The sequence below is a fragment of the Glycine soja genome, chromosome 20, assembly GCF_004193775.1.
Source record: "Glycine soja cultivar W05 chromosome 20, ASM419377v2, whole genome shotgun sequence".
Lineage (NCBI taxonomy): Eukaryota > Viridiplantae > Streptophyta > Magnoliopsida > Fabales > Fabaceae > Glycine > Glycine soja.
Genome location: NC_041021.1, coordinates 3,472,004 through 3,486,904, shown reverse-complemented (window position 1 = coordinate 3,486,904; position 14,901 = coordinate 3,472,004). Strand labels below are relative to the sequence as shown.

The 14,901-nt window shown below is 32.0% G+C and overlaps 1 protein-coding gene and 1 pseudogene across 1 annotated transcript; both read right to left on the bottom strand.

The window, feature by feature from the left end:
• Nucleotides 1-14,901, bottom strand: part of LOC114403585 — a 141,093-nt pseudogene that overhangs the window by 5,766 nt on the left and 120,426 nt on the right.
• LOC114401433 (cell wall / vacuolar inhibitor of fructosidase 1-like) lies at nt 4,395-5,053 on the bottom strand. Its single transcript, XM_028363943.1, has one exon. The coding sequence runs from the start codon at nt 4,960-4,962 to the stop codon at nt 4,435-4,437; it is 528 nt and encodes a 175-aa protein (XP_028219744.1). The 5' UTR covers nt 4,963-5,053; the 3' UTR covers nt 4,395-4,434.

Genomic DNA, 14,901 nt, shown 5'->3' with positions numbered 1-14,901 from the left:
TTAATAATTTTTCAATGTCAAACAAGTTTAATAGATGTGGCATTTGTATTGATTATTTTAGACTGGCATGATGATTGTTCTAGGTTAAGTCTTCCTTTATACATTATTAATATGATTCTAAGGTGTTAAACAAATTGATTCATCTCTAAGTTTCTTAAGAGCAATGAGTTCAACATATATAGTGTAATTGATTATAATGTTTTGAAATCAATTACAAAGTTTTAGAATGAGCAACATATCTCTCTTCTACTTGAAATTTGGCAAGCTTTGATGAATGAACCAATTATTAATTTCAGTAATCAATTATAGAAGACAATTTTAGAAGGAAGGAGGCTTTATAGCTTGAGATAATTGATTAACATGTACTGTAATCCATTAGATTACTTTTGGAAACTTAAGGTGCTCCTTGTGTGATGAATAATCAATACCACAATTGCTAATCAATTATTCCAAAAAGCATGAGAAACTCTTTATCTGAAAGAGATAATGGATTACAAATTTTTTGAAAAGGTAGAACAAATAGGATTTTGGAGAATTATTTGATTACCATATTTGACAATTGATTAATCTGTTTTACCAATCAAAATTATAATTATTTGTTAACTCGTTGACAAGTGTACCAAATTTGTAAGAAGTTGTAAAGTACTTGAAAGTCTGAGTGTCGAATCCACGGGGACTTTGTTGGACTTAAATTAAAGCAAATCCAATTTACAAGCAAGAGGTAAGAAATTTAAAATAAAAGATGCAGAAAGATAAAGATTTAAAAGGAAAGATAAGAGATAAAAGATAGAGAAGATAAAATATTTAAAGTAAAAGATAATAAAGATAAAAAAATAAGATAAGAAAAGAAAAATAAAAGATAAACAAAGATAAGAAAAAAAAAAGAAAAGATGAATAAAAGATAAGTTCTCAAGAATGTGATGATGTTGGGACCTAGCCTGTCGTATCTGCATAGGATGTATAATTTTATGATTTTCTTTATCAATATAGGTGAATTTATCATTCCCACAACTATTCATTTACTTGTCTTTGATTACTCACGATGATTATCATCCTATTTTATTCATCTATCTTCCAAATTCCTTTGAAAAGATTCAATGAATAAAATGCATGAAGTATGAATTCTAGATGTTTGCAAAAATTCATGGGCATGAAATTATCATTCTATCTCTAGCAATGAATTTCTTACGAAATCCTTTCTTTTTGTTCTATTAGAATTTGCCCTCTTCCAAGTGTCTAACCCCTAAAACTAATGCATGCATATTTTCTTTAAATTTTATTTAGAAGTTACCTTCTCTCGAGCGTCTATCTCCTAATAGAATATAAAAGATGAATAATGCATGAAAAGATAAACAGAAAAGATAATAAGAAATAAATCATTTGGTATTGCATTAATAAATAGTGGGTACATCATACATCGCTTTGCCTTTTAGGCCTGTCAGACCCTATCTAAGGATTTAGCCTCTCATGTCATGAGAGACTTTTACACTTTAGGAGGTTGAGGTGGATGGAAGAAAGTGATAGATAATAAAAAAGAAAGAGGGTTTCCCTAAGGGATAGACTCGGTGTGTGGGTTGTATGTCTCCTCTTTGGCTTAACTCCCTTTGTAGTGGACTTGAACCTAATACTAAAAATCTTCCTTTTTGATATTTTTGATATTTTCTCGATCTTTTTCTCTTTTAATCCCTCATTTTCATAGCTGCATGCCATAATTAAGAAAAATATCAAATCTTAATATTTAAGTCAAAAATAACTACTAAATAAATATTTTTAAAGATATTTTTAATATATTTTTATTATCAAAATAGCTTATATTTAGTAGTTATTAATATCCTTTTATGTTTTTTTCATTAGTGACCTACACATCAAGGTGGAAGTGTTGATAGGATTTGAACTCAAGGTGTATTTGTTTTTATTCAAAAATTCATTCTTATTTTTTTTTATCTTGGTTAGGGTTACCAAGATTTTTGTGAGTTGATAGGATTTGAACTCTCATTCTTTCTCTTATAGGATTTAAGGACAAAGTAAAATATAGGGAATTATATTTGCATAGTATTTGTAACTAATTCTCTATAAGTGAAAGTTCTAAGAGATTTTAAAACAAGGTCCCTTAAGAATTGAACCATTATAAATTTTATGTATAATTTTCATTCTCTTTGACTCTTAGATTTGTTGTTAATACTTGGAAATGAAATTGGTGTTGAAGGGCCATATAATTTTGTTTTTCAAATGATCTTGTTGTGATAATCTTTTCAGAAAACATTGATTAATGGAAATGGGTTGTTTTGATTGAATTCACAAATAAAGCAGTAAAAGTTCAATCCCCTCCCTTTTTAGATTCCCGGAGAACCCCACAATTATAGTTTTTTTAAACTAAAAATGAAATAATACTTTTTAGCCATTTCAAAAACAAGTCACTTTAAATAATTACATATTTATATGAATATATATTATTTAAAAAAATTATTTATGCGATTTCCAATAATGATATTTGTTTTAACTGCATCAATGACATTTAATTATAGAATTCATTTTAAAAATATCTAAAAAATATAGTAACATATAAATTGTTATTATAAAATACATCCAACACAAAAAAAATTAAAAAGAGATTAAAGGACAGTTCCATTAGCATCAACATAATTTGGTAAAAAATTACCCATTACACTTAACATTGCAATTAATTCTTGGTCAAAATATGCTATATTATTTGACTCATTAATAATAATATCTTTAAATGCTCAAAGACAAATTCATTTCTAGGAGTATCTCAATATTGTAGTTATTTTTTGTCTAAAGCGTTATTGTATTTTCTTAATATATATCGTTTACTTTCCACATTATACTTTATAACTGATGATAGATTCTACACGCAATTCTATATTTTAAGGTTAAAAGAGTAAGAAAACATAAGCGCACTTGATTTTAATTTAAATTTCCGACTTTAATTTTTGAGGCTTTTATGATCATATTCTAACAGAGATTCTGTTGAACTTGAAGTGCCTCTCTCAATAATTATTATCGCCGTACATATTCAAATAAAAACATTAATACTATAAAATCAAGTTTGGTGAGCTGAAAAGGAAATAAAATATTTAATTGAATAGAGAATAAAAGTATCCAATGAGCTGAAAAGGATACCAATTGTCGAAAAAATTAGTCAATAAAAGATAAAAGGGTTAACTGAGTTCTTAGTAATTAAACTTTTTTGAAATTCAATTTTTTAGTCTCTAACCAAATGTTTGATTTCTGAAGATCCCTCATTTTTTTCCATTAAGATTTGTGGTCTCAAAACTTTTGTTTGACGACTGGTTGAGATCCTATACTTTTAGAAAATTCAGTTTTTTTTCCTAAATAATAGCTTGAACCCATAATTTTTATTTCTTTATTGTGATTTTAGGAACTAAAAATTGAATTTTTTTAAATTTTAGTGACTAAAAACTTACAAATAAAAGTTGACGGACATTGATCAATTAACTTTTTGCTTAGGAACTAAAAGCTAAATTTCTTAAAAAAATAGTTTAGGGATCTTAACCCAACAAACTTTTGTTTAAGGACTAAAAATTGAATTTTAGAAAAGGTTAGAGGTTAAAAATTTTACAAACACAAGATATAATTTGAGAACCATTGAAAACTAAACAGCAGGGGGTTAAAATTATAAAATTAGACGTGCACAAAATTCAATCAACGGTGTAAGGCATGACCCACGTCACCTGATTGACGCTCCACGAGTTCAAACGATGTTTCTTGAAGAAGAGTATCATTGGCGTGAATGTTATAAATGAAATATATGAACGTCTTGGTAGGTTCTTCTGTCAAGAAGAAAATTGTAATTTTTCACCTTTTTAGTTGTTTAAATTTCTGTTTTGAAATTCCAAAAATTTAAAGGAGTCAAAATACACCCCCTATCTACATATAGGTCCGCCACTCCGTTGCTTGTTGCCCAAGTCATCAGTTACAATAGGATTCCTTGATGACCATTGGTAATAAATTAAAAATTCATTGTAATAACAGCTATAGAATATGATGTTAGAATTTTGTAATATAAAAAATTGATGTTAATTTTTAAAATTTTATACAATTACCCTATTATTCTTTAAATGATATGATCGATCGATATTAGTATTTTTTTTTAAATAGGACAAGAAAACAAAATTTAAGTGTTAGGTATTTTAGAAACTTAATTTAAACAAGAAAACAAAAATCTTAAAACAAATTAAACAAAGTAGTATAGATGTATAAATTCTGTTGGTTCGTCCAACCTTAATTATCACACTCACACAGAAAATGCCTGAACAAACAATTTCCAATAACATTCATTCAAATAGACTTCATTTTCATACAATAATGTCTCTCATTATCCTTTTATATTTGAACAGTTTGTTAATGACACGTTTTTTTTTTCTCTGTAGTCAAACAAGAAATAATGAGTACCTAGAGCAAAGTCCTAATAATGGCCCTTGCCACATTCGCCACATCACGCATACCATTATTCACATGGGTGAGTGGTGATTTCCCATTGAAGCGATTCTCACAAATATCAGCCTCAACAGCACAATCACTTACCGCATCATCTGCAAATTTGGGGTCTCCCCTCACAGCCCTAGTGGCTTGTGGTATATCAAGTATCAAAATCCCTTTGTAATCGACAGCACATTCACTTAAGGCTTTCTTATTCCCACCCTGCTTAAGAAGTTGCTTGATTGTTTTCTCGGCTTCATTTGCTTTGGCTTTGATCACATCGACCAAAATCAATGCAAGGCCTGCAGTATCAGCGCTAGGGGCACGGGGGTCACCTTTTAGGAGTTGAAGACAAAGATTAGGTTTTGGGGTTCTCTTGCAAGTTTCCTCAATGAGTTTCAAATCATTTGGTTGCAAAACTCTGCAATGACATGCTGACATTGAAATGATAGCCACAACAAGAATGCTGCAAATTATAGAGAGGTGCTTCAAGTTCAGCATCTTTGTTAGAATACGATAGATGATATATAGAAGGCTATAGAATTGAAGTTGGGGAATAGAAATTGAAATCAAGTGCACTGTGGTTGTGGAGCTTCCTGTTCTTTCAGCCTTAAATATAGAATTGCTTGGAGAGATACTCATCAATTACAAGAATTTTAATATGACAAGTAAATGATATTATTAATGAAATAAATAACGGTCAGAAACGGAGTATAACATTAATTATTATTAAATACTCATATTAATAAATGAGATTTTTCTAATAAATGGGTCAAAGATATTATTGATGAATCAAATAGTATAAGTATTTTGACAATAATCAAATTACTGATGACAAGTGTCAAGTATAGTTTAAAAAAATGTTATTTTTAGTGGCATTATGCTCATATTTTCTAAGTATATTTTTTGGGTTGAACTTTCACTACCTGATCTTTAAGAACATTTTTTGGTCTAACACTAAGCAAAAATATTACTAACTTTTTTTGATAAAATTTAGAAAATATCATCAAATATCAATAAATATTAATGATATGTTTTCGTAACTTTGGAAGATCCAAGAGCTACTCCAAATTGTACTTGAGATAAGAATGTGATTAAACAACACCGAGAATAAGATTATGTAATTTGCTTTCTTAAATGTCTTGGAGAAGCTTATGGAACTGCTAGAACTCAGATTTTGCTTATGGAATCGTTGCCTTCAATTAGCAAGGTCTTTTCTCTTGTTATTCAACTAGATGGACCACTACTAGAAAATATACTTTTCACACTGGTTATTAAGGTCTTACAACATTGTTTATTAATCGATATTGAAATTATTGACGTTAAAAGTCTCTGCGTTAACATCGGTTTTGAAAAGCAATGTAAACTAAATTACACAATATTAATTTTCTACAAAATCGATGTCGTATCATAAAAAAATAACAAAAAACATAAAATATGTAAAAAACCACATCAATTTTTTTATGATAATTGATGTTGTTGTTGAATATGAATTGTTCACTAATTCTTTTTCTTCCCCAATTTTTTCAACATTGTAAGCTTGTTCTGTATTTTTGCTTCAATGTTTATTTATTTAATAAATCATGATTAACTACATTATTTTGTACTATTTTACATTAACCTTTTTCTTGAAATAATTTTGTTTTTCAGTTAATTATAGGTACGATCATCTTTTCCCTTCAAATTTAACTCAGTTTTCAACTTGGTTCCTTTTGTAGTATTCCACATCCCTATAAGCTGTAACTATTAAATTTATATATAAAAAAAAAATTCTCCCACAGTGCATGGTAATATTCAAGGAAAAGTTTGATGCTCAAATCTTAGTAATATGTTATGCTTTGCATGACTTCTGGTAATTAGACCAAGGGACAATTGGGTATGTAAAATCTGAAATTTCCATCATGAGGCATGGGAATGACGATCACTTGAAACTGGAAAGCATGGATTTTTTGTTTTCCCAATCTATATATTAATTCCTGGGTTCTTTCTTCGGTGGTTTCCCAATCAATTCCATACTTAAGCCTTGAGTTTTTTACATGCAGGAGAGTCTATGAACTCAGGCAATTCTAATTGTTCAGATACAAGTAAAGGGTCTCCATGCACTGGGTAACTGTTACTTTCCTTGGATCTGATTGTGCTGTGTATTTTTTCAAGATGTTGCTCATTCTGGGTCTCATTCAAGTGGTGTCATAAAATATGATAAAGTAAGACTTTGTGATTTTCTTGTCATAAAATATGATCTTCCAATGCTTATAATTTGATATTCTTCTCTTAATTTTCTGTTTGCATATCCATGCATGAATGGACTGTATGCAGAATGTTAGCCTTGTAGAATTCCTTTTTTAAACATTTTGGAAAGTGCTAATGCATTTGAAATTTAGAATGAATTGTTAAGCTCTAGCTGATTGATATCGCTGTTATCTTGTTCTAGTGAGTAAAATAAAATTGGATTGTTTGACTATTTTAACTAACATATAGGGTGTATGATAGGGTGTGACCCCCTATTAAAAAGGTCTATGAAAGAATAAATAAAGGAATAGAGCTGCTTGAGTTAGTTACATAAGTCAGCAAAGTAGTTAGGATCGAGAGATGTTTGTACAAAAAGGAGGAAGGCTTAGGAAGAGATATTGAGAAAAATTGGAAATTCATTCTGAGGAGGATTCAGGTCCCTCAAAGAACCAGAGCTATTCTTTCTGTGGTTCAATTTATTATTGGGGAATAACCCCGTTCCGTTCTTTAATTTTCTTTTCTTTTCTCGGTATTCTATTACTGTTATATGTTGATCCAGTTTCTGAGTGTATCATGAGCATATAGTGAAAATTGTACCAGATATTTGTCATCTATTACATAAATGCTGGAATAATTTCTGGTGTTTGTATTTTGTAGAAATTAACTAAGAGGTGAAAAGATTTCCCTGTGAAAGTAAGGATTCCACTGTAATTTCTAACAGAGAGGAGCAATGACCCTTAGGAGATTAAGGATTCAAATGTAATTCTGAAGTTGTTTTAAATAGATTATGACATTGACACCTTGGAAGTTTTTGAAACCTAAAACGCGCCCTCTGGTTCTTATATTGCGTTGACCTCCATTGGTATTGTTATTTCATGATTTTCATCTGTATATAATTGTGTAAAAGTTTTTGTAAAAACTCTCAATGCCTGCACAAAATCTGAACATGGCAAGTCTGTCTTAAGAAAATTAAAAATAGTAGGGAAATGTAATTTTCTGTATTATCATCTATGCCTTTGGTGCATGTTTTATTTGTGGAAGTTTTCCATTATCGTATTGTTGACTTTGTAGTGAATTTAATGGAAGAGTTTCAGCGTGTAACTTCTCTCTGTGCCTTGATCCTTCCAAAGGGAAAATTCACATGATAATTTTATTTTTTTTATGGACAAATGTTACTTGTTATCTTTCCTATGCTTTTGGCTTGATAATATTTTTGTGCCATATATGAACCGCACAAGGTTTCAATTCTATCCACTGAGCTCATTTAGTGATCTGTGGGCAAGATTAATATCCTTCCTCAGCTTAGTCCAATGAATGCCAAGTTATGCTTTTCCTACACTCCTTGCTTTTTCTCAAAAAAAAAAAAAAATACGAAAGAACTCAATCTATATGGGATAAAGCTCATTTATGTAAAAATATACATATATTGATCTAAACATGCAAATCAATTTAAATGGTATATTCAGATCAAACAGCGGAAATTAAAATATTACGAGCGTACCTCCAGTCATTGCAAATTGAACGCGAAGCGGTACACACACAAACCTGGAAGACAGTTTTGTTCTTCGTAACCCTTACTCACTCTGAATAGATGGTGTAATTTTTTCTGAATGGAGAAGTGGGTTTGGTGATACAAAACTGAGAGCACCCCATCACAGAGCTCAACTTGTTATCAGAACGTGAGATAGGAAGTTATCAGTACGTGAGATAAAGGATGGGTACGTGATTTGTTTCTGAAGGTGGTTGCAAATAAATTGCAAAGATATGGGTTGAATGTGGATGGAAAATGGATCAGATTCAGAAATAACTAAATGTTCCAAAATAATAAAATAAAATAAAAAAGACATGGAACGTGAACGTGGGCGCTCAATATTCTCCCACTTGGTCCATTTAACCCAACATCAACCATAACAAGAAACATAATATATGAGTCATGGCGATAGGTCCTCTAATGATGAGTAGTATCTTCCATGTACCACAATATATCAAGTCTCTCAACACTAGCTCTCAACTTAATGAATAAACCATATATTTATTCTATATCTAAACCGAATGATTTTTCTCGAAATAAATAAATATGTGCACAAAACCATATGAGAAAATATCTAACTGAATAAGAGTTTCATTGAAAATAACAAATGTACATACAATGAAATTACATCATGGAACCAAGTCCCATTCGTATTACATGATCCTTAAAATTCTTTGGTGGCATGCCGTTAGTTAAAGGATCAACAATCATCAACTCAGTGTTGACGTGTTCAATGACCACTTTCTTTTCTTTAACACGTTCTCTTATGGCTAAGTACTTGATGTCGATGTGCTTACTTCAACTTCCACTTTTGTTGTTTTTAGCCATAAACACCGCAGCAAAGTTGTCACAATACAACTTTAATGGCCTAGAAATAGAGTCCACAACTCTAAGGCCAAACATGAAACTCTTCAACCATACACCATGCGAGGTAGCCTCAAAACAAGAAACGAACTCAGCCTCCATAGTGGAAGTAGCAGTTAAGGTTTGCTTGGGACTTCTCCAAGATACAGCTCCACCGGCTAACATAAAAATATAACTAGATGTTGATCTTCGTGAATCAACGCAACCAGCAAAGTCTGAGTCGAAGTAGCCAATCACTTCCAGACAATCAGTTTGTCTGTACATGAGCATGTAATCCTTTGTTCCTTGAAGATATCTCATCACTTTCTTTGCAGCTTTCCAGTGGTCAATACCTGGATTACTTTGATATCTTCCCAAGACTCCAACAACGAACGCAATATCAGATCTAGTGCAAACCTGAGCATACATAAGGCTTCCAACTGCTGAAGCATATGGAATATTTTTCATGTGTCCCCGCTCAAAATCATTTTTGGGGCATTGACTCAAAGCAAGTTTGTCACCCTTCACAATGGGAGCTACACTTGGTGAACAATCTTTCATATTAAATCTCTCTAAAACTTTGTTGATATAGGTTTCTTGAGACAAGCCTAAAATGCCTCGAGATCTTTCTCTATGGATCTTTATGCCTATGACATAAGATGCTTCTCCCATATCCTTCATATCAAATTTCTTTGAGAGAAATTGTTTCACCTCATATAGCATACCCTTATCATTAGTCGCAAGCAGAATATCATCTATGTATAATACAAGGAAACAAATCTTACTCCCACTGACCTTCTGGTATATACAGTGATCCATGACATTCTCTTCAAAGCTAAATGAAGAAATGACCTTATGAAATTTTAAATACCACTGGCGGGAGGCTTGTTTCAATCCATAGATGGACTTATTAAGCTTGCAGACTAAGTGCTCACCAACACTAGATAAGAATCCCTCAGGTTGTTTCATGTAAACCTCTTCTTCTAGATCACCATTTAGGAACGCCGTTTTCACATCCATTTGATGCAGCTCAAGATCAAAATGAGCTACTAATGCCAAAATTACTCGAAGAGAGTCTTTCTTAGATACAGGGGAAAAGGTCTCTTTGTAATCGATTCCTTATCTTTGAGTGAATCCTTTAGCAACAAGTCTTGCCTTATGTCTCTCAATGTTGTCTTCTGAGTCTTTCTTTGTTTTGAAGACCCATCTACATCTGATGGCTTTTACACCAACAGGCAACTCAACGAGATCCCAAACTTGGTTAGATGCCATAGAATCCATCTCATCCCTCATAGCATTATACCATAAATTTGATTCCTTAGAACTCATGGCTTGTGAAAACGTCTTAGGATCATTTTCGACTCCAATGTTGTAGTCTGATTCTTGTAGGTACACTACATAATCACTAGGAATTGCTGTCTTTTTTACTCTAGTAGATCTTCTTAATGTTGTTTTGTCATCTTGTTGAGGAACATGTTCAACTGGTTCTTCACCAGTTTGTTCAATATCATCATGTTGTTCCTCACAAACAACTTGATCTACATGATCACTTTCAACAGCTTGTGGAACTTCAATCATTGGTTGTCTAACACCCATTTTAACTTGAGGGGTGGGAATGACTACCAACCTATTACTTGTCCCAGAAGGTTCAACTTCATAGTGATCCCTTTCAGAAGAAATGTTCTGAAATTGATCACTCTCACTGATCAAGTCATTTTCAAGAAACTTTGCATTCCTTGATTCCACAATCCTAGTGTTGTGGGATGGACAATAGAACCTATATCTTTTAGACCTTTCAGCATATCCAATGAAATACCCAGTAATAGTCTTAGGGTCTAGTTTCTTCTCTTGTGGATTATAAATTCTTACTTCAGACGGGCATCCCCAAACGCGTATATGTCACAAACTTGGTTTCCAACCCTTGAATAACGCAAAATGTGTCTTTGAGATAGCCTTGGTTGAAACTCGGTTTAATATATACGTAGCCGTCTTAAGAGCATCAATCCACAAAAATTGAGGAAGCTTTACATTACTCCTCATGCTTCTCACCATGTCTAATAAGGTTCGATTTCTTCGTTCTGCCACACCATTTTGATCCGGAGAACCAGGCATAGTGTATTGGGCAACAATCCCATGTTCTTGAAGAAATTCTGCAAATGAACCTGATGCTTGTCCATCCTTTGTGTATCTACCATAGTACTCCCCACCTCTATCTGATCTCACGATTTTAATTTGTTTTCCACATTGTTTCTCAACTTCATCCTTAAAAACTTTAAAGGCATCTAAAGCTTCATTCTTAGAATGAAGTAAGTAGAGATACATATATCGTGAATAATCATCTATAAAGGTTATGAAGTATTTCGGACTATTTGCATCCATGTCTGGATAACATATGTCTGTATGTATGATTTCTAATAAATTAGAACTCCTCTTTGCACCCTTTTTAGACTTGTTAGTTTGCTTACCCTTAATGCAATCTACACAAGTATCAAAATCAGCGAAATCCAAAGTACTAAGTACTCCTTCATTTACTAATCGCTTGATTCTCTCAATAGAGATATGTCCTAATCTCCGGTGCCACAACATAGAGGATTCTTCATTCGCAATACATCGTTTTAACCCAATAGAAACGTGCATAGAAGTAGCGTCGCTTTTCAATTCAATCAAATAAAGACCATCAACCAATTGACCACAACCAATAATTTCATATTTATTTAGTAAATTAAAACCAAAGTCTGTAAAATTAAAATAAAATCCCAAAGGTGCAAGTTTAGAAACAGGAATTAAGTTTTTACAGAAACTAGGAACATAAAAAACTTTCTCCAAATGTAATTTAAAGCCACTACTTAAAACTAAGACGCACGTTCCAATGGCCTCTACATGCGAGCTCATCCTACTCCCTGAGTAGATGCACTGCTCACTTCCCACTGGCTTCCTTAGGCTTTCCATACCCTTTCTTCTCAAACCAACTTTTAAATTTGGGGCAGTCCTTCTTCATGTGTCCTTTCTTTTTACAGAAGAAACACTTTGACTCCTTTTTAATTGTTGGTTGAGTCGGAATCTTTCCTTTATTGGTGCCTACAGACTTCTTCCTATCCTTTCCAGAAGTAGAAGTAGTCAAATTTACCTTCTCACCCTCTTCCATTATCAATCTCTCCTCTTCTTGAACACACATGGTCATCAATTCATTAATAGACCATTTATCCTTATGTGTGTTGTAGGAGATTTTGAAGGGTGTATACTGTTGAGGTAGGGTGCACAAAATGAAATGTACCAGGAAGGATTCAGACATGGTAACTTCCAGGGTTTTCAACTGAGTCACTATGTCCCTTAAGCGCATGATATATTCACGCACACCCCTTGTTCCAGTAAGCTTAATGGAAGAGAATTGCATAATGAGTGTGCTAGCAAGCGACTTCTCAGAGGTCGTAAACTGTTCATCAATGGCTTTCAACAGATCTCTGACCTTATCATGCTGGTCAACTGAACCCCGGATACTAGTGGATATGTTGGTTTTTATGAACATAACGGAGAGACGATTAGATCTCTCCCACTTTTCATAAAGATCAACAGCATCAGGTTCACTAGTTTCAGTAATAGCCAGTGGCTCATCCTTCCTTATAGCATAGTCAATATTCATCCAGCCCAAATGAAAGTGAACTCTTTCCTTCCAAACCTTATAATTATCACCTTTCAAAATGGGAAGGTCACAAGAAATATTCATAGATTGTGAAACTGCAAACAAACATACATGCTCATTAAGAAAATTTGAGACTAAACAAATGTCATGTTTTGCCAATGCAAATCATGTCTCAATATATGAATCTAGTGACACAAAACTTGCCTGTGGGCTAAAGTCCTACTCAATTAGATTCATCATGCAACTTTATGATAAAACTATTAAATCATGTTCTTTTCCTTAATTCCTGTGGGTAAATTAAGAAATATAATTTAATATTTTATCCTAATTAATCATACAAATACAACAAAATTCCTGTGGGTAGATTTCATCACATTACATATGATTAATCACAATTAATATTTCTAATGTGATTATAAATTTAGCATATAATTTTACTCAATTAAAGATGTTGTGGCTATTCTCTAATTTAATAAAATTATATTAATCACTTAACATTCAAAAATAATCTTTGCATAAACATACTTAATAATGCAAATGTGCTTAATATCAAATCATAAAAATTACATGTATGCCAATTCAAAATAACATTGTATGTATATCCATTCAACATGTAATAAACTTTAAGGATCAAATCCAATGCATACCAGTATTTAACATAATATTGCATGTTCAACATAACTTAGAGACACACAATTTTAAACAATTTGTGCATAAATGATTTATCCTTCAAAAGTTATAAATATACATGAACTGCACTTAATAAACAATTAAATTGCAATAGCTTAGCGGCAAAGGGAGTCCTTTGATGTTGTACTCAGAAAATAAACTCCGCAAAGGAACGACCCAATAAGCAAGACAGAGGTACAAATAGGCTCTGATACCAAATGTAAAAATATACATATACTGATCTAAACATGCAAATCAATTTAAATGGCATATTCAGATCAAACAGCGAAAATTAAAATATTACGAGCGTACCTCCAGTCATTGCAAATCGAACGCGAAGCGGCACACACACGAACCTGGAAGACAGTTTTGTTCTTCCAAACCCTTACTCACTCTGAATAGATGGTGTAATTTTTTCTGAATAGAGAAGTGGGTTTGGTGATACAAAACTGAGAGCACCACATCCTATTTATAGAGTTTGTTCATCACAGAGCTCAACTTGTTATCAAAACGTGAGATAAGAAGTTATCAGTATGTGAGATAAAGGATGGGTAAGTTCAGTACTTGAGATAAAAGATGGGTACGTGATTTGTTACTGAAGGTGGTTGCAAATATATTGCAAAGATATGGATTGAATGTGGATGGAAAATGGACCAAATTCAGAAATAACTAAATGTTCCAAAATAATAAAAAAATAATAAAAAAAAGACGTGGAATGTGAACATGGGCGCTTCCAACAATTTATTCAATTATTTCGACATATAAATTTTAGGTAACCTGTTTGGCCGGTAATTTTGTTTACTATTAACTTTTGGGTGCTTATAAGCCATAATTACTGATTAGAGAAAACTAGTTTTTTGTTTTGTTATTCTCAATCAATTTTTACAATTATATCTTTTTTTTTAACGGATTACTTATTAGATTCCATTCCAAGAAAATGTATGTCTTTTCCTCTAGTTTTTTTTTATACTCATTGGTAAATATAATTTACTTATTAGATTCCAATTCAAGAAAATATAAATTACAACTTCTAAGTTCTAAATATAAATTACTTCTAAGTTCTTTGCAAATACACTTAATAAATAAAAGTTGAGAGACTTTGATCAGTCAAGTTCTTGTTTAAGAACTAAAAGTCAAATTTTTTTTAAAAATAATTTATAGATCCTAACCCAGCAAACTTTTATTTAATGACTAAAAATTAAATTTTGAAAAGGTTAGGAATTAAAAACTTAACTAACCCAAGATAAAATTTGACAAAGATTGAAACTTAAGAACAGGGGTTTAAAATTATAAAATTAAGAGTGCACAAACAAACAACAATAAATATATATTTGTATTTCCTTAAATGTTACGGAGTGCAATTACACCCCCTCAACTGTAAGATGAAGAGGCAGAGGAAGAGGTTCACTCAAGGAAGAGGAAATCACACAGTGAAGCAATGTACCTTTTGTGATAGAATGAGAAACAATGTCAGGAAATCTCATAACGTCTGCTTCAATTCTCGCGGTGCAACTTATATATTTGTTGG